At 39.4% G+C, this 21,448-nt stretch overlaps 1 protein-coding gene across 1 annotated transcript; it reads left to right on the top strand.

Annotated features, from left to right (window-relative positions):
* Positions 1-362: 362 nt before the first annotated feature.
* On the top strand, positions 363-11,452 carry LOC124286682 (myosin heavy chain, striated muscle-like). The gene is given in 30 exon segments (XM_046723089.1): positions 363-440; positions 442-561; positions 691-834; positions 1,099-1,255; positions 1,455-1,482; positions 1,971-2,076; positions 2,185-2,277; positions 2,473-2,536; positions 2,833-2,931; positions 3,191-3,294; positions 3,403-3,804; positions 4,136-4,306; positions 4,922-5,231; positions 5,432-5,502; positions 5,732-5,819; positions 5,942-6,059; positions 6,186-6,443; positions 6,620-7,085; positions 7,199-7,408; positions 7,530-7,675; positions 7,855-7,945; positions 8,152-8,208; positions 8,351-8,437; positions 8,639-8,805; positions 9,057-9,135; positions 9,274-9,519; positions 9,655-9,851; positions 10,005-10,098; positions 10,925-11,125; positions 11,300-11,452. Coding segments are annotated over 30 exon segments (4,605 nt in total).
* Positions 11,453-21,448: the final 9,996 nt, after the last annotated feature.

The following is a 21,448-nucleotide window of genomic DNA, read 5'->3' on the forward strand; positions in this document are numbered from 1 at the left end:
TCTATCTACGCAATTGGGATACGATCAAGCTCAACCAAGTCAGCGAGCCTGACCACCCGATGCCGTTAGTCGCCTCTTACGACAAGCATAGGTTACTGAAGATTAGTTCTAACCCGGATCTTCACGAGTATTAACCATTTGAAAAACAGACATATGCAACATATACCGTATCACCTGATTCTTTTATGCATTAACGTAGAGTAGAAATTGTCCTAACCTAAATACAGAAACTTGTTGTTATTAAGACCATGTAGGCATGACAACAAAGTACACCATCAAGGTTACCTAGATCAATCTTTTTTTCAAGAGAGCTGATCGACTGCAGTCTTTCTTGATTTCGTCGTATTTCGACTCACGTCAACATGGCTTCCTACGACCCTGCCGATCCCGAGATGCAGTATCTTGCTGTGGACCGCAAGAAGCTGATGAAGGAGCAGACTAAAAAACTTCGACGCCAAGAAATCTTGCTGGGCGCCCGATGAAGAGCAGGGATTTGTTGCTGCTGAAATACAGAGCACGGCAGGCGATAACATTACAGTGCTCCTTGTTGACTCTAAGCAGGTGCGATTATGCCCCAGTAGTTAGTTATTTCATGCTACAAACTTTCGTTAGAATAACAGGGATGGTATTTACAGTACATCCCTTAAATGTCATGAATGAAACAAAACAATTGAAACCCTTCAATTTCAGACGAAGACGTTTAAGAAGGACGACATCCAGTCGATGAACCCGCCAAAATACGAAAAAATTGAGGACATTGCCAACATGACCTTCCTCAACGAGGCCAGCGTACTGTACAACTTGAGAGCCAGATACACTTCTGGGTTAATCTATGTGAGTAACGTTCACTGTAATAAATGAAGGTTTGTTCAAAACTAATGGCAGGCAGTATCTTATATGACATATATTTTCGTATACAGATGTATATAGATATATAATATATACTATTCAATGTTCGTATATTATAAATGTGAAAAAGTACTCTGATTGCTTTACATTGATGTCTCTACACTCAAAACCCAAAAGTATGAGCCTTCGTAATCCCCCCCAAAAAACAACAACAACAACATCACACCAGTATAAACCGCATTGTTACAGACCTACTCTGGGTTGTTCTGTATCGCCATCAACCCCTACCGCCGTCTGCCCATCTACACCCCGTCCATCGTGGCCAAATACAGAGGCAAGAGGAAGACAGAGATGCCTCCTCACTTGTTCTCCATCTCTGACAACGCTTACCAGTTCATGGTGCAAGGTAATCACTATTGAAATTTAGGGGGAAATAATGATTACACATTTTCAATGAGAAACATCTTTAAAATGATGACTGATTACCCTTAGTCGTATAAGGATATGTTGGTCATGGGCTTAGATGCCTGATTGACCGCGTTTATAAGCTCGAAATGCTGTCTAGAACTCATGTTCTTATGTAAGATACTTTGGTTATATTTCAGATCGTGAAAACCAGTCTATGTTGATTACGTAAGTATTTCAGTCACTACCAATTCATGTTAGAGTTCTATTTAGTTTTATATACACGTGCAAACTCGGTTTGCCCTTGATGGTTAGGTTTGTGTGTCGAATGAAATTCACGGAATCATTCAGAATTGTGGAATATTCATGAAATCATGAAACGAACCTTGTCATTTGTAACAATGTGTACAGTTTTGTATTTATTGTTTGCATACAATACGGATGTTCTTTGTTTGCATTATCATATCCCTTTCTGCATTGTTTATGTTCAAGTGAGTGACTGAATGAGTTTAGTTTTATTCAAGCAATGTCACGGACACAAGAAATGGGCTTCACACATTGTACCCAGGTGGGGAATCGAGCCGGGGCCTTCGGCGTGACGGGTGAACGTTTTAAGCACTCGGCTATCCAACCGCCCCAGACAGATGATGTAATATAATCTTATCAAATACGGATTATATTTTGAATGCATAACAACAATTTCATATTTTATACAGTGGTGAATCTGGAGCCGGAAAAACTGAGAACACCAAGAAGGTCATAGCCTACTTCGCTTTTGTTGCCGCCGCCTCCAAAGGAGAAGCGGAACAAGAGGAAAAGAAGGTGTGTAAATGTTGACACAGTAACTATTAATTTCACGAAACTTTACTCGATTTTCATTCGTTTTCACAGATGGTCACGTCAGTTAATAAATGTGCTGTTTTATTGCAGGGTTCGCTTGAGGATCAGATCGTGCAGGCTAACCCTGTTCTTGAAGCATATGGTAACGCCAAGACTTCACGTAACAACAACTCCTCCAGATTCGTAAGTTTGCATTTGCCACTAAGACTCATATGGCTCGTTACTACAGAGTGATGAAAATAGCAATATTCAATCTATTTTATCATACCAGTCATCCTGTTGCATACGTTGCTCAGTGAATGTTGTTCATAATGTATACAGATGCTTTGGAATATTAGTATACAAATCGTTCTAAATTATTTTCACCTTTTTTTTCAGGGCAAATTTGTTCGAATCCACTTCGCCTCTTCCGGGAAAATTGCTGGCGCCGACATTGAAACATGTAAGTAACCTTTCATGTTGATATTCCTTTGTGACCAAATCACGTTCAAAGACGACTTACACACTGTCTTCGAGTTGCTATTTACCGTCACCAACGTCGTTTTACCACAATTAATTGCATCCAGGGCTACTTTTTAATACCAAATTCCAATAGAATCGTGTCTTGTGACATATGTTTTGATGGAAATTTTGCCTTAAAAAGTATTGTTTTGAAAGTAAAGTGACACTATCACACATTGGACATATTTCCTTATCATGATAGTTTCTAAAATCCAATATTGCTACATCTCATTACAGATTTGTTGGAGAAATCTCGTGTCACCTACCAGCAATCTGTTGAGAGGAACTACCACATCTTCTACCAGATGTTGTCTGGAGCAATACCCTCAGTTGCTGGTAGGAAACAGAAATCACCTTTATTGCATTAAAGTTGTCATCAATGATCAATATATATGCATTACATCTGCTAAGAATATCCGATGACACTAAATCAGAATTTGCAATCTTTGGATATAACTTCAAACACATTTTATGTGGTCCCATTAATACATTTTACCATATACATGTACACAATTAGGCGACAGCCACATATTCAAGAGGCATGCAAAAATATTGGTTTAGTTGCGTTCACTGTAACTGCATTATTTGATTTCAGAGACAATCGTGGCCAATCCCGATGCTGGTTTGTTCTCCTTCATCAATCAAGGAGTACTCACGGTCAACGGCATCGACGATGTAGAGGAGATGAAGATGACAGACGTAAATCTTTTCGTCATTCTACATAAGAGTAAACTATTTATTGCTTGATATTTATCTATTTACTTTCTACGTATTGAATATAAATACACATATATATTCCGGTTGCAGGCCGCCTTTGATGTGCTTGGATTTACTCCTGAGGAGAAAACAAGCGCCTATAAGTGCACTGGCTCTATCCTACACATGGGTGAGATGCAGTTCAAGCAGAAGGGTGAACAGGCTGAATCTGATGGAACTGCTGAAGCTGAGAAGGTTTCCTTCTTATTGGGTGTCAACTGTGGTGACTTCCTGAAGGCTCTGTGTAAACCCAAGATCAAGGTGGCCATGGATTACGTCACCCAAGGACGAACCAAGGATCAGGTTCTCTACTCTATCGGTGCCCTGTCCAAGTCCCTCTATGATCGTGTGTTCAACTGGCTGGTGAAGAGAGTCAACCATTCCCTTGACACCAAGAAACCGAGGCAGTTCTTCATTGGTGTGCTGGATATTGCAGGCTTCGAAATCTTTGATGTGAGTATACAGTTCCCTACATCCATAATGTTAGGTCACCTGGTATTTGAATGGGAATCAAAGAACTGATAATGTCCAACACTCCCAATTCTAAAGAATTATAAACGTACTGCTAATAAGGTGTTCCCTCAGTCAGGTCTACATCCTTTATTATTTTAGTTAGGGTTACATAGTATAGTATTAGGAATCAAAGTACAGTTATGTGTAATATTCACAATTGCAAATATACCATGTTCTCTGTATTTGATGGCTGCATAAACTGAAAGTACTAAGCTACGTTAATCGGCTACACTAAGGTTGTTATTTCTGCATTCGTAACTGGTGTTTTCAGTTCAACAGCTTTGAGCAGTTGTGTATCAACTACACCAATGAACGTCTTCAGCAGTTCTTCAACCACCACATGTTTGTGCTGGAGCAGGAAGAATATAAAAAAGAAGGCATTGAATGGGAGTTCATTGACTTTGGAATGGACTTGCAGGCTTGCATTGAGCTTATTGAAAAGGTTTGTATTGCGTTTGTCATACAAGAAATATACATTTTGAATGAATGTTACTTGTCCATTAACATCACTCTGCTTCTTGCTTACGTCATGGAGGCATGATGGGCGATCAGTCTAAGGTGCCAGGCTAGTGATCCAGCAAGCTTGAGGTGCCGGGATCGAGCCGGGATTGAGCCCACCTGCGACCGGGTGTAAAAACCTTGGAGTCACCGTTGTGTGTAGACTCTGTCAGTGTTGTCACAACCCCTAGTGTACAGTACACAACCCTGTGCACTTAAAAGGACCCACGAATCCGTTGGTAAATGGATGGCCACATGAATACGTGCACACACCTAGTTGCCGGCACAGCAACGTGCAGTAAAGTACTGTGGCTAGCTGTAAATGGGTGCGCCATAAGGATGGGAAAGCCGCAATAACTTATTGCGACATTGATGATACGATGTGCCGTTGAGATTAACATCCAATGATCGATAAGAAAAATGTCACCGCCTTGAGCATGTACTAGTTGCGTGGATATGTGCGCTATATAATAATCCTATAATAATTACCAAATTCTTCATCCGCTTATTACTTCCTCTTCTTTGATCGTATTAATTTGTTGCATTTCCTCTATTTTAGCCCCTTGGCATCCTATCAATCTTGGAAGAAGAGTGCATGTTCCCAAAAGCATCAGACAAGACCTTCAAGGACAAACTAACTCAGAACCACATGGGCAAATCTCCAAACTTCCTTAAGCCAAACAAGTCAATGAAAGGAGGTCAACACGGTGACTTCGCCTTGAAGCACTACGCAGGAACAGTTCCTTACAACATCGGAGGGTGGCTGGAGAAGAACAAAGACCCTGTCAACGAGACCATTGTGGAACTTCTGAAACAGTCCAAGGAACCACTTGTACAGCTGCTCTTCTCTCACCACCTGCCGGAGGTTTGTTTTTAGCAACTCTTCTTTTTCACGTTGATTTACAAAATCATCATAGATTCTGTCCACGAATCGCGGAATGATAAACTTTGACATGAAATATAACGTTAAATTGTCAATTTCAATTAATATTGGTTTGTTCGAGATGACAATGACTAGAGTACAGAGTACAATGACATACATGTACATCAACTATTCTCGTTACAGAAGCTGCTGAGGCGTCCGGTGGTAAGAAGAAAAAGAAGAGCTCCGCCTTCCAGACTATTTCCGCTACTCACAGGGTATAATAATTGCACTACTTACTTTGCGTGAAAAATGGATATGTTCCATTTCCATGAAAAAATATTTTTGATCAATGAAAACTTTGTTAACGTTCACGCAGCCACTACTACAAAAGCTGATACTACTATTCATGGGTGTTTTTTGATATGCTAAAGGGCTCATTTCTTGTCCTGTGTGGTGGCTTTGCCATATGTAACATTAAAACTTATAATACCGTTTATGCACTAGGAATCACTGAACAAACTGATGAAGAATCTGTACTCCACACATCCTCACTTTGTGCGCTGCATCATTCCCAATGAGACCAAGACGCCAGGTACGGTATATGATTAGATCACGAAGTTGTATAATAGTAGTAGATTACTTATTTTTTTATTTGAAACGTTCAACGCTCATTGCAATCAAGTCAGTATTTAATCCTGAAGAGTGTACTTCTAGGTCTGATTGACGCTGGTCTTGTGCTCCACCAACTACAATGTAACGGTGTCCTTGAGGGAATCCGTATCTGCAGAAAGGGCTTTCCCAGCAGGATAATCTACTCAGAGTTCAAACAGAGGTAGGTATATTATTATCTGTCTTGATATGATCGTTTTAAGATTTGAATTATTTATCTTACATTATGACAATGTAAAGATGACATCTTGGTAACAGAATGGATATAGAGACCTGAATTTGTTTTCAGGTATTCGATCTTGGCACCAAATGCCATCCCTGAAGGATTTGTTGAGGGAAAGGTAGTGTCTGGCAAGATTTTAGAAGCCCTGGAGATGGGACAGGATGAGTACCGTCTTGGCAACACTAAAGTCTTCTTCAAGTCTGGAGTCCTTGGTTACTTGGAAGAGATCCGTGATGAACGTTTGTCGGTGATTGTTGCTCTGTTCCAAGCTCACATTCGTGGATACCTAATGAGGAAATATCTGAAGAACCTCCACGATAAGAGGTATGCTTTGTCTATATTGATATGGCCTCAAGTGAGAGAAATGAGGAACAAATGTGTTTGGAAATTGCTATCATTTGCTCAATTAAGAATCAAAAGTAATTTGTTGTCGGTAAACAAGCTTCAAAAATAGCTATTTCTGAATGTTTTGTACCATGAAATTCTTACATTGTTCACAGAGTTGCATTGGAACTTATCCAGAAGAACATCCGTAAGTGGCTTGCCATGAGGAACTGGTGCTGGTGGAGATTCTACACCAAGGTCAAGCCTCTCCTCAGTGTTGCTGCTGCTGAAGATGAGATGAAGCAGAAGGAGGAAGCACTTGGAAAAACAAAGGGTGAACTTGAGAAAGTGGCGCAGAGGTGCAAGGAGCTCGAGGAACAGAGCGTGACCTTAACGGAAGCCAAGAACAACTTGTTCCTACAGGTTCAAACTCAACAGGACACCATTGATGACTGTGAAGAGAGGATTGAGCAGCTACTGAAGCAAAAGGAAGAAACTGATGTCCAAATGAAGGAACTGAATGACCGTGTATTAGAGGAAGAATCTAACAATGCCATGCTGACCGAAAAGCAAAAACAGATGGAGACGGAAATTTGTGGCCTCAAGACAAATGTAGAATCCCTTGAGGGTGCAGTGGCAAAGGTAAATGTTCAATCACATTGGTACAGCTTTGTTTTATGAAACACAAGTTATATTTGAAAGTACTATATTCAAATATTAAATTGAAGTTCTAAACATTGTTCTTTTCTGTTCAGAGTCAACATGACGTCAAAGCGAAAGATTCGCAAATCAGATCTCTCACAGATGAAACTACACAAATGGAAGAAACTGTTACAAAACTCACGAAAGGGAAGAAGGACGCTGAAGATCAACTTGCTAAGACCAAATCAGACCTGGAGACAGAGGAGGGCAAATGTGCAAATCTCAACAAATTAAGGCAGAAACTTGAGGGTGTTATTGGAGAGGTAGGGCGGTTTAAAAAATGTTGTCGTTCATGATTTTGGTGTTTATGATTTATATAAAAATACATTTTGTATTATTTATCTTTTGCCAGCTAATATTTCATACATGTAAATATTTTTTCAGCTTGAAGACAGTTTTGAACATGAAAAGAAAGTGCGTGGTGATGTGGAAAAGGCCAAGAAAAAGCTTGAACAGGACTTGAAGGTCTCCCAGAGTAACTGTGAAGATCTGAACAGCATGAAGACAGTTGCAGAGGAAACGATAAAGAAGTGAGCATTATGTCACATAAATCAAAGCACATAAAAGTGTTGATTCTTTTTGCTGGTATTGAGATTCAGCTGACATCCGGATTCTGTTCCCCTGTTCACCTCGGTATTACAGGTCTCCTAGGTGTCAATAATCTCCTTCTTGACAATACGTCACATTACCTACATATGCCTATTTTCAGGAAGGAAAAGGAAATCACGGGGATCATGTCTCTTTTGGAGGAGTCTGAAACACATGGTAACCAACAACAGAAGAAGATCAAAGATCTTCAGGTAACTGTGATTCATGTCCCTGGTATTTCAGCTCGATATTTTGAGTATTATTTCAGACAAATAGGACCAATCTGTCAAGAGAAAATCTGATGACACATGAATCGTCAAAGTACTTAAAAATTACTTGTAAACAATGCTAAATAATGTAAATATTAATTTTTATTCGAACATGTCAACATAATTACCAATATAAATTTATTTTGCAGAGTACTCTTGATGAGTGTCAGGAAGAACTTGAATCTGAGCGACAAACAAGATCGAAGGTAAAGCATGGTTTGTTTTTCTAGTGCCGAAAATGTAATGATGTGCAAATCAGCCCACAATTACGCCTGTAATGTCAATCATGACATAACGTATGGTATGATCCGAAACATTCCACTATTGTCATGCGCTTTTCTCTTTCAGGTGGAAAAGCAGAGAACACATTTAGCCAATGAACTGGACAACATGACACAAGGTCTTGAAGAAGCAAACTCAACAATTACTTCACAGGTGGGTTGAGATCAATATTTGGTCTACGAGTATTACTTCTATCACTTTAGCAAATATATGCCTAAATTACAGAGATCAATATTTTGTCATTGTATTTTCGTCGAAAAGATACTTGAAAAACATACAGCAAATTTCACTTATAATTTAGCTGTGTTCAATATGAACGACTGAACTTATAAGCTGTTTAACCCATTCAAACAGTCGGACGTTATCAAGAAGCGTGACACGGAGATTCAAAAGTTCAAGCACGACATGGAAGAGGCATCATCCCAACATGAGTCTCAGATAGCCAACTTCCGCAAGAAGCAGAAGGATGCCATGACTGAGATGAATGACCAGATGGAACAACTTCAGAAGGTCAAACAAAGGTAAGCATCGCGCATAATGTACAATAGGGCAATACGTGTGTCTAATATCACCATGATAAATAGAAATTACCATATAGATAAGTATAAAAGTGAATAAACTAACCCAATACATCCCATCCCATCCCCATCCTATCCCATCCCTGATTCCCTCTCCCAAACCAACAGGAAAACGGCTTTTAAACAAACAAGTGATATCTACTAATTATTGGTGACATCGTACTTCGAGGTATAATAATCATGTTATTTTGCAGATTGGAGAAGGAAAAGAACCAACTAAAGGCTGACGTTGATGAGCTGCAAAACGAACTAGAACATACCAAGAAAAACAAGGTAGTTTACGAGTCACTGTTTATTTGAACAATTATATAATATACAACACATATAATAATAATCAATATTTTCATAAAACATGTAACGGGCATATATATTCTTAGTGCCATCATTTTTCATTTTATGTGTCGTTTGCAGGGATGTTCCGGCGTGATGTCCAAGCAGATGCAAACCCAAATGGCTGAGCTGAATACACAGGTTGAAGAAGCATCCAACCAGATCAGCGACCTGCAGACAGAGAAGAACAAATACATGGCTGAGGCAGCTGACCTTACCCGTCAGTTGGAGGAGACTGAAAACCGAATTGGAAAGCTCAGCAAGGAGAAATCTTCTCTGGGTGTCCAAGTAGAAGAGATGAAACGTTCCTCGGATGACGAACAGAGAGTATGTATCACAGGCCAGATGTACACGAGACAAGCAACACATTTCGATATAGTCAAAATGCGCTTCATATTCTGCCCCTATTATGTTGATGTGTCAACCATTTTCACATTTTCTAACCTACATTTGTATCCTTAGGTGCGTCAGCGACTCCAGACTGAGATGAGGAACATGAACACTGAAATGGTCAGCCTCAGAGAACAGCTTGAGGAAGAGCAGGAGGCTCGAGCAACTCTACAGCGCCAAATGTCTAAGTCACACCAGGAGATGCTTCAGTGGAGATCCAAGTATGAGACAGAAGGCACTGTCAGGGTAGAAGAGCTGGAGGAGTCCAGGTAGGGAAATTCATGCCACACCAATGCATTTGAAGAATCATGGATAGCTGAGTCTGAGGTTAGATTGCTGTTGTAGCAGCCATTGGAACAAGTGCTTGGTAGTAAGAACAACTATTTTCCATACAGTCAGTCACAGTGATGCTTGATTTGCAGACGCCGAATGCAGATCAAACTTAACGAAGCGGAACACAACCTGTCTACCACAATTGCTAAAGCCAGTTCGGTTGAGATGGCCAAAGCCAAAATGGTACGTATTTTCCTGAACAATGAAGGATGACATTTTATATGCTATTAATTAAGGGATATATCAAAGGTATTGTGTTTTTAACGTCGTATCATTATTTGTTACAGCGCACTCAGCCAAAACAACATGTTATCATATCCAAACCTTTATTACATTAAACATAGCATTCTCGAACTAGTCGGTTGTAACATGTTTACGTGCATTTCATCATCTAAACTATATGGCACTTTTCTATTTACCGTATTGTGATACACCTGGTATCGCAATCGAATAGATATGCAAATGTGATCATCAAACAGGAATTACATAGCGATCCTATGCTTAAGGTCTTTGAATAAGGCATCCAGAACGTTTATATAGATGATTTGTGAATGCTAACGTAAACCAACACGTCAAATAATTTTTATTATAGTAGGGCAGTTCAATAATGTTCTCTTTCTTCGCGATGTGAAAAGTTCAATAATTGAAAGAAAATAATAAACTATGAATGGTTAAAGATGGACAATAGTATCCTCGTATATTTTGGTATCATAAATACCATGTATCAGAAATATATAACACGACTGCTCGCATCATAAACTGTGTATTCCAAATCCATATGGGCGGTGGGGTAGCCTAGTGGTTAAAGCCGAAGGCCCGGGTTCGATTCCCCACATGGACACAATGTGTTAAGCCCATTCCTGGTGTCCCCCGCCGTGATATTGCTGGAATATTGCTAAAAGCGGCGTAAAACCCAATCCATTCACTCACTCACTCACTCCAAATCCAGGTATGTGACGGATGTTATGTACTCGCCTAATAATCTCTACGACTATTTGTTCTTCCACAGGTGAGAGACCTTGAGGATGAGCTTGAGAAGGAGCAGGTGGGCCATGGTGAATCTGTCAAGAATTGTCGCCATTACGAGCGTCGTGTGAAGGAGATGACATACAAGATGGATGAAGACAAGAAAACCCTTGACAAACTACAGGACATAATTGACAAGCAGAGCGGTCAGATGAAGATAAACAAATCCCAGCTGGCAAATGCTGTAAGTATGACGACCTTCTGCACAATTCAAAGCCTATTCAATAAGGTATGGTTGGAAAGCAGTAATAACAATTGCTATATCTACCTTACCTTTAGCGTGAAGATTCAGTGACGTGCTTGACAACCGTTTTCTCATTCTTCGATCATTCATAAAATCCGTATTTCTCTTACTCAGGAGGAGATGGCAAACACGAACTTGAACAGATACCGCAAGGTGAAACAGGAGTTGGAGGACGCTCAGACCAGAGCCAGCATGGCTGAAGAAACCATGGAAAGCTACAGCAGGAAGGCTCGCACCTACAATGCCCACTCCGATAGCTTTTACTAAATCTAATTCATGGTTAGATGAGGATGAACTCTTACGACATGTGTCTTGAAGATAGGCTATCACCCCCACATGGTCAAGCCCAGGGATTATGAGATGTAGTATAGCAAGTTGCATGCATGAGATTCAGTGTTAACCCTTAGCCCTCAGAACTGATGTATCAAGTTTACTCGATGATATTTATTCTATTCATTAATATGTAATACACTTTTACCGCAATTTCAATTTCAGGAGATTTGTAAAAATATTGCAATTGTAATTAATACAATACCAGCCATTAAAGATGTTTCCGTGAACTGAACGATGCTCCACAGGGTAGTTATCTGTGATTATTGAACAAGAGTCTTTCTGAATATTTATCTTTTATTTATTTACCGTTGTAATGTCAAACTACTGTCTCTTTTGTTTGCAATAAAGCTGTATGTACATACCTTGAAATGATGTATTCTTGTGGTTTGAAAAAAGAAGTGTTGTTCCATGGGCGATCCAACTGTCCATGTGTGCTCGGATGTAGCTAGTAGTGATTAGTTTTTGTTTATTTGGTCTTGTTTACTGCTTCTTTATGGCCTGAAAGAGACAAAAACATGTTTAGACCAAAGATAGAACTAACGAGGCGCATTAGGTCAGTGGTGTAGACATTACCTATCGCAGCGTATGTCAGAAAGGTGATGTTCGGGCTTCCACTGACCTTCGTTAACTTACTGTCAGTATTGCAATATTGCAGTTCACCTGTGAATGATCCAATCTGGGTAACAAAATACAACATGCCCGCGATTGGTGATATGAGCAGAGGATCACACATTAGGTGTAAGATGACCACGCTATTCAAGTTGAAAAACAGATATACTAAATCGGTTCTCGTAGGTAAATTGACCTGAAATCCCACGGGGAATCAGTGACTGTGTGATGCAATGTAGTGGAGGAACTGAATGTCGATAACTGCTCAGAAAGAAAAAAATATCTTTCCAGCAAAGTGCTCAGTTACAGTTCCTTTCTACATTCATATATTCTCAAATCTGCTAAGCTACGTGACCACTGAACCCATGCTCACAGTATAACGTAATGGTGCAACCAGAATCACATGTATTTAATATTGAAGAATGGGCTGACAAAAATAACCATGCTTTTGCATTCAAACTTCTTGCCAGGTTTTTTTTACATATTTGTGTCAAACGAGAGGGATAGTAATGTAATGTACATAGCACCTTGTGCTTGCATAAGACACGGGTATGGCATATAAGAGACTATTACGGACTGATGTTTAATATGTTATGCATGAAACGTGATAGATATGCATCATAACCAAGGCACAGGTCGAATTGTTTTCAAACAATCAGACTGTACAATCCGCAGGGCTGTTACAAACTACATGTAGAAGAAATTACTAATCGCTCTATTTACAGGAAAGGAAAAGACAGATTGAACAATTGAGATAAAATGTAAAATCTTCAAATGAACTCCTGAAACTGATACTGCTGTCAAAATGACTTAATGCTAGGGTTACACCATGTTCCGGCGGCCACGGCAGCCCCGTAGTGAAAGGGGGACAAAACGGGATGGACATGAGACAACATGGGGAGACTGGCAGTCCGTGATTGCCGTGGATGCCATGCCAGATTTTTTAAACTGTTCGAAAACTTGCCACGGCAGTCACGGTACTAATGAGAACCTAGTAGGCTGTTAGTGAGAAACCTAGTAGGCTGTAGTAAAACGGAGGGAACGCAACAAAACTTGTAGACGGTCGGTAGTGGGACGGGAGGCATGTGTATTCCCCGGCATCTCACGGTCCTTTAAAGTTTTGTCACGTTCGGCCACGTTTGTTGGGCGTTTTGTCACGGTTGTTTCACCCTTGCTGCCCATTGCTGCGGCAAGCTAGGTTGTATGGTAGCCGATTCGTCCCATTCCATCCCGACGCATCCAGGCGTGTGACGGTTTACAGGGCCAGCAAGATACGGCACGTTGCGTTCTCTGGTATTCCCTCTCTGTAGCTGATGCTGATAAGGACTCGTTGTATGCCCCCAGCAAACATACAAACACAAAATCTTCTTCATCTTAGGGGTTCATGCTGCTCTTGTCTCTGGGGATACAATGGCTGCTATTGCTTGGGTGACCTTATTTTTATACCGTGGGCACAACCCTGCTCCAAAGCTGACGTTCATTCGTAGAAAGTCTTGACAGAACGCGCAAAATGTGTCAAAACCTTGATTAAAACGTGAGAAACGTGACGGAACCCATCTGAACGCGACAGGCCGGGAGGAAACGTAATGGACTGCGGGCCGAGCCGTAGTGTGCCTTTGAGCTTCCGGGACTCAGCAGCCCGCTTATCCCCGGATACCGTGAAAGACCGTGAGAAAACTTAGCCGGACCGAAGAGAACTTGACTTTGGAGGGAAAAGATGGCCAAAATCCCACGGCGCACTACGTTTCGGTTTCGGCCGCCGGGAACGTAATGTAACCCTAGCATAAATTAAGTAATATCCATGTCATGTAACATAATCATAATGGAATAATAGTACATTTGAAGATGTGATGCAATTCATTTACTTACAGGAGTAAATCAAAAGTGTCATTTACAAGGTCAATTTGTATACTTTTACTTTACCCCCGGAGCAGGTGAAAATTTCATCCAGGAGTATAAATGCTTACGTGAGTAAATTCGTTTTGTGACGTTTACATGGCCAATTTACTTTCCGTAAGTAAATTTACATACGTAAGCAAATATGCTCCTGTAAGTAAATGTGTGCATGTAAAAGCGGCTTAAGTAGTTCCTCTAGCCCCTCGCCTGACTGTTCTGTTAGCTGTACTCACTCCCCCGTAGCGGGATTAACTGCTACTATTAATTAACTCGTAAGCTCGTTAGGTTAGGTGTTGGTAGTGAGTAGGTGACTACCGATACTTAGGGAGATAATAGGAGCTAATAATTGACAAAACAAAGATGAAGATTCTATATTTATTTACATTCACAAATGTATTGATTCAGATCTTGAAGGTAGAGTCAGATCAGTTGTTTTTATGCGACATACCTATTGTCCATCATATGTCCAATGGCACGCAGGTATGAGTGAAGATTTCTTTCGCATAACATGATCAGTGGTCCATGATTCTCTCTTATCTCCCTAAGTACTGGTAGTCACCTAACGTATGTTATATTTGGGATTACACTTTCATTGTAAAGTACACAAAGTCAGACGCCTAGAACGCTCAGCAACCGCAGCTTCCACAAAAATGGTAGTCACCTACTCACTACAAACACCCCGACATAGTTAAATGTCCAGAGCAATTTCCGTGGACTGGTTGTTGCTTTTGTTTTTCTCCAGTGAGTACCCGGATGATATTCCAGAACTCATGACTGGTTCGTTAGCTCTGCTGCGCCCCCTCATGCGCAATTGATAGTATAAGTATAGACTGATCAACAAAGATGACATATTTTTTACTCGATAATCTTATGTTGATTTTGCTGTAAAATTATGTAGACTTTGATGAAGAATTTGGTTTCTTATAAAATTTATATTCACTTTGATAAAAATGCTGATTTTGATGTAAAATTTTGATTTCATAGTAATGTGGACTTTATAATAATGTTAACGTAAATGGATGTAGAATTTGAATTTAAGAAATAGTTTGACCTTGAATTTGGTGAGAAGCCTGATATAATAGCATTGTTTTGAAAGTAAGGCTAACTAAGTACATGGGGAGTCTTGGGGAGAGTAGTGAGCTTGGGTTCACTACTAGTCAATCTGAATGTTGTATTATATGGTATTATATTGAAACCAAATGAAAACATTTTAAGTTTAACCATCTGCCAGTGGTAAAAACTGTTAGGACTGAAATAAAGTCAAAGTACGTCTTTATATTTTGTCTTATGATCCTAATTAGTTTACTATCATATTTGTATGCATTTTGTCACTTCATAAAATGCACACGATCTGCTGGTGTATAGTCCCATTGGTCACCCAAGATAGCACACCTGGCAACTAATTGCATGATGTCCGCCATTCTTTATAAAAGTTATTTAGTTAGCCAACAATGAGCAATCAACCGATGTATTGGCGGTTAATCCTTTGAAGGAAGGGCGTTGTTTTTACACAGGCACTTTACGACAGGGTGTATTCAGATTAGATTAGTAAATCTACACACATAAACACTACATTTTGGCAAATAAAAGCAATTAATCAATCAGCGTGTTATCGGTTAATCCTTTGATCGATATACAGACAAACTTTATGGATAAACAACTTCTTTATTCGGTGATCGATGTTTGTTATGTAACTCAGTTGACTATTCCTCTTACTGCACTTCCATGCGCATATTACGTAAGATGTAATACATTTGCCACATCAGACCTGAATTTATAATGATGAGTATTTACTCCAGACACAAGAAATGCCAAATGGGAACCTTTGTCGGGTAATCTGAGTGGTGTTATCACTAATTACACCTGTTATAAATTCATTAACTGACCATCAAGTGAATGATGACAAATAACACGTGTAAGTTTACCACCAAACAAGGGTTACAGCAAGAGAGTAGTAATCGCTGTATTGCATGCAAGTTTGATTGCCTGAAAAAACTTATGGCCCGACACTGTTTTGAGGATACGAACGGAACTTCATTGTTACATAAGAAATATATATAAGCATTTGCTGTGTACTTAGTTAAAAACTGTATATACCTATGTACCTAAGTAAAATTTCAGATTTATTTTGCATTGGCAATGTGGGGTTGTTTAGTTTATGAATTCAATATATCAAATGTGTGTTTTTGATATCATAGCATACGTAATAGACATCATATTTCTACATGATTAAATATTGAGGTAAAAAACACAGAAATAGGATCAAATTGGATCAGTCACTATACCGTCCAAGCATTTGAAAATCTGAAAAAGCCTACACTGCTGAGATACTTTATTACAATCAAGGAAGTACTACCGGGGATATTTTCAAATAAATGGGCATCCACTCTTCCTAATGTCCCACTGATTAGGTTGAAGAAATTCTGCCAAGGTGGTCAGTAGCCCAGTCCCCGTGTCCGTCACCATCGAGGGAGCAGGGGCTGACCAGTTTGCAGCTAGGTTTCGTAATTACCTCGTTAGGATGAGAAAGCCACAATAACTCAGTGCGCCTAGTGGCTGCAAGAGTTGTATACTCCCCAGGGAGTTGAGATTGATAATGTGATGTGCCGTTGAGATTGACATCCAATGATCGAGGGAAAAAATACCAGCGCCTTGAGCATGCACTAGTGCGTGGATATGTGCGCTATATAAATATCCTATAATAATAATAATTAGACTGTTGGCGAGAAACATTAATCGCCCTGGATCAGTAGCCCTTTAACGAGCTTAGCAGCAGTTAATCCGGTTACAGGGGAGTGAGTGAAGCTAAAAGAACAGCCAGGCGAGGGGCTAGAGGTACTACTTAGTGGCTTGTAACAACAGGGGGCTAGGAAATGGGCTTCACACATTGTACCTATGTGGGGAATCGAACCCGGGTCTTCAGCGTGACGAGTGGACGCTTTAACCATTCAGCTACCCAACCGCCCCTGCTCTGAGTAATGAACTAGACATGATGATTTTTTGAAAGGGATAATAATTAACAGTTATTTGGTAATTGTGCGCCTACTTCGTGGAATAGTAGGGAAACAATATATGGAAATATGCTTGGGACAGACAGACAGACAGACAGACAGACAGACTAGTTTATTTTTGTGTCACGTGAATGTACATTGCACTTAAAAAGGCAGTGGTAAAAACATAGACTATACAAACACCAGGCAAGATGGGCAATGAGACACACTAGAATATATGTGCATAGAATGTATAAAATATAAGCTTAAAACATAAAAGGGGTATCACACATGTGAAAAACCTAGAGAAAAATGTTATTGGGATGATATCTTACGCCGATACAAACGGCTAACTGTAGCGGCCAGTGGGTTAACAATATGTTCTGTTTCTAAGAGGAATGCAGTTAGCAATCAGCCAACGTACTGTAGGGTAATCCTTTGAACAAGGCATGTTGTTTTTACACAGGCCCTTCACGCCAAGACGTTTGCTCTGCCAATTGTGCATTTTCCTTGAACGTCTACACTTGTTCAACATCAACTAATCGAGTATCTTTGTTACTGTGAAATATAAAAGTCTTTCAGCAATTCCATTCTTTAGGGTCACGTCCATATATACCTCTATCATCACCTTTCAGCTGAACTTGGAGATTTATTGGAATCCAACTTGTATTTTTCTTCTACAAATAAATGTGAATTCTGTTTATTACATAAGTGTCGAACATGAAGTCTTAGTTAAATCACCTACATGTCCACGTTGAACGGCATCACACTATGGACTTGTGTATTTTTGAAAATATTTATAAAGGCTTTTCAATAGTGAAAATATTGGTATTTTTTTCCAGAGAGATAATCCGCCGTACACGGTTACTTCCGTGGTTATTGTGCAGTGACTAGCGCTGAACAGCAAGATCTTTGGTGTCTGCCCTGTTCAAGGGATACTGTGTATCTTGAAAAAGGAAACAAAGAATACTCCTTATATTTTACAACCTGCAGATATTTACCTTGAAATCAAAATGATGAGTGATAAAGATTTGACACATCTTTCGTAACATTGAATATTTACTACATATAGTTGAATTGTTGAACATCGTTGTAACAATGCACTATAACAGGCTATAAATGCTAACGTTATAGGAACATTGTGTGAATGTCAGCTGCTACCGGTAGGACACGCTTACACTAGTGTCATCACTGATCGATTCATAAAATTGTGCCTTGTGTTGTAACTTTGCCACTTTAATGTCTGTACATTTCTCAAATGATCTATATCTATATCACCCGGTTTATAATATACTATCTAATATATCGTTATAATACGGCGGACAATTCAATCAACATAGCTATCCTTGTTTGTATGGCAATACCTTAGTTCAATTAGTAGTCATTTGAAGCGCTGGTCGAGGACGATCATTGTTTATTTAGCTGTCAGTCAGAGATTTAATCGCTGATTGACAGCTAAATAAACAATCATCGTCCTCGTTATGTTAAGTGTTGATCCCTGTTTGTTCAGTAGATCCGTGTTCTGACGGCGGATACCCCTTGTTCAGTCAGTGGTGATTCAGAGACCTGATCACGGTTAACGACTGTTTGGATTGTTGATTAGTTTTGGATACGCAAAACAATACACCAAAATATGCACTGTATGCACCATATCTGTTTCATTGCATACACCTTAAAAGCTTCACTGCATGCATCACAAACTACTTTGTACACGCCATAAATACTAAAACGCGTACCTCATCATATATACCACAGTGTACACACAGTATACATTCTGTACTGTATACTCCATCAATATTACACTGTATATGCCATCAGGACAACGTTGTATAACATCTTAGATTTGATATACATTAGGGATGGGGTGGAGCGTGGGGTTGAATGGATGTCGACTTCTGTAATATTTATACTCCTTCATCGGGTGAATCAAAGCTTGGAAGGAGAGCGATATGTATGTAAATGGGAAAACAACAAAAGTAACGGATAAAAAAAGAGGTGAACGGTTAAGAAGGATAGCCAGTAGTTAATTGGCACTGATTGACGCCAATTAACTGCTGGGTTAGATTGAAAAATATCACTGAAGTACTACCGTATACGAAGAAGAAGAAGATATTTTGTTTCATTTCAGTGTCCCATGCTCTACAATAAAATCATTAATAAAAGTACATAGAATATACTGCAAAGTGAGCACCCGGCCTCAAGGCCTACTGGACACTAATTATTGGCATTATAATACACATTATATGATTAAAATAAAATAAGAGGGCGTGAAGGCGGGAGAACGCGACTATCGTTTAATATCTTAATATACATTGTATACACGTTGATGTCTTAATGGTAACGCAGATGGGAATCAAATATGATCTTGTAACTGGCCAACCACCCCAGAGTTATATACATGTACAACCGACGCTGATATGTTTCTACCACAACCAAGTGTCGGTGGTCGGGGGGGGGAAGAGATTGACTGAGTTTGTTGTGGGCAGATTATAGCAGAACTCTTTGTCTTAGAGTGCACAGTAACACCAGTAGAATTTATAACAACATTGAATACATAAGCATAACCTGAGAACCGATTGTCCATTGCCCGTGCTATAAAAAGGTCTTTTAGTTTGTTTATTTCTAACCAGTTCATTCTGGTGTACACGGGAATCTGTCAAAACCGAAATCTTACATATCCGGATCTCTCTGTTGGTACCAAGTCATATTCATGGTCACCAATTAACTGCTTTAATACGCTATAGATCTCATCTGTCATTCTAGATGTCCTTTAGTCGAGTATACAGACTGATATTGTGTGGTTTGACTTTCCTTCCTTCAGCAGTTTCAAAATGCTTCCTTATAATATAACGTCGTGATAACATTCTTGGAATCATTATACTCTTCGCCTTTCTCCGAAAGGGCATGGCATGGAGTATGATTGTGCGACCAACGAAACATAAAGTTCAAGAAATGTATGAGGGCTCTGCATTTTCTTAGGAATGTCCAACATTTATCCACACTTGTAAGACAACTTGATGCTGCTAGAATTTGTTACAGGCTTGACAAACTTTTCATAAAGAGAAAATTTATATTTCGAAACGCTCTGACAACCACCAACAAAAGACGAAACTATTATTAAGAAACTTACAACAATGCACAAAATAGCGAGTGAGTAAGTTTAGTTTTACGCCGCAATCAGCAATATTCCAGCTATATGGCGGCGGTCTGTAAATAATCGAATCTGGACTAGACAATCAAGTGATCAACAGCATGAGCATCGATCTGCGCAATTGGGAACCGATGACACGTGTCAACCAAGTCAGCGAGCCTGACCACCCAATCCCGTTAGTCGCCTCTTACGACAAGCATGGGTTACTGAAGATCAATATTCTAACCTGGACCTTCACGGGTCCACAAAATAATGAACAAATGTGTAATACCTAAACGCTTTGCTACCCTACACATAATGAGCTGCTTCAATTTATCACCCCGTAACAAACTTAACACGAGCGTTCCTTTTGACTGACCAAGTATGTTCCAAACGTCATTTATTGTAGATTAATTAAAACTGTGGAGTTCCCAAACTGACAATGTTAAGAAAAAGTCTTCAGCAAATCAATTTGAAATATGAATCTAAACAAATGTCATTCGAAGATCCGGTTATTTCAGCTATAGAAAACGTGAAATTACTGTAATACACGCAAGACATGGACAGGGATGCAGTAGCCTGAATGACGCTATATTTACACCAAGTGTATCGGACAATATTTTTGCTCTTGTGGTTCCGCATGCGAAAATACTTATCACTCGTTTCTTAGCTGTAAAAAATACCTTTTGTTACAATAACCTCAGTTCATTAAATGAAAATAGCTCATCCAAATTTAGAAACAATTTGAAGTGGTAACAAAAATTTCCCCGAAGAGCAAAATAACTCAATATTTATATATGTCCATCACTTTATAGCTGGAACAGATGAAATATAAGTCTGTTTAACAACTATTACCCATCAAAAAGTACTAGAATATAACATATGTTACATTTGACCACTTTCTAAATGGCATTGTGCAATTACATCTCTATTGTACGATGTAATAAAGTTCAATGCTTATTCCATGCATGTTGGTTATAGTACAAACCCCCTGGTTACAAAATTAGTTTTGACATACATTATAACTGCAGTCTTGATGCCAATTAAAACTAATCCGTGTAAATAGCAAAACACTCATATTTGATAGTTAGGGGCCTTCAATATAATTCTAAATATTCACAATTAACATTGTTTTTGCTTAAACTAGTAAAACTGTTTGCATAGGGAAACTACAGATGTCAGCTTTAAAGGAAAGACGAAATGCAATGTCCTGGTACTTGCATTACACATAATTATGCATATTCTAGGTGTTATCTTGCGTTTTTCCGAAGCACCAACTTTCTGTCCAGCTTTAAACATTCTACC

The sequence above is a fragment of the Haliotis rubra genome, unplaced genomic scaffold (genome assembly GCF_003918875.1).
Source record: "Haliotis rubra isolate DU_JTF1 unplaced genomic scaffold, ASM391887v1 Scf39, whole genome shotgun sequence".
NCBI lineage: Eukaryota > Metazoa > Mollusca > Gastropoda > Lepetellida > Haliotidae > Haliotis > Haliotis rubra.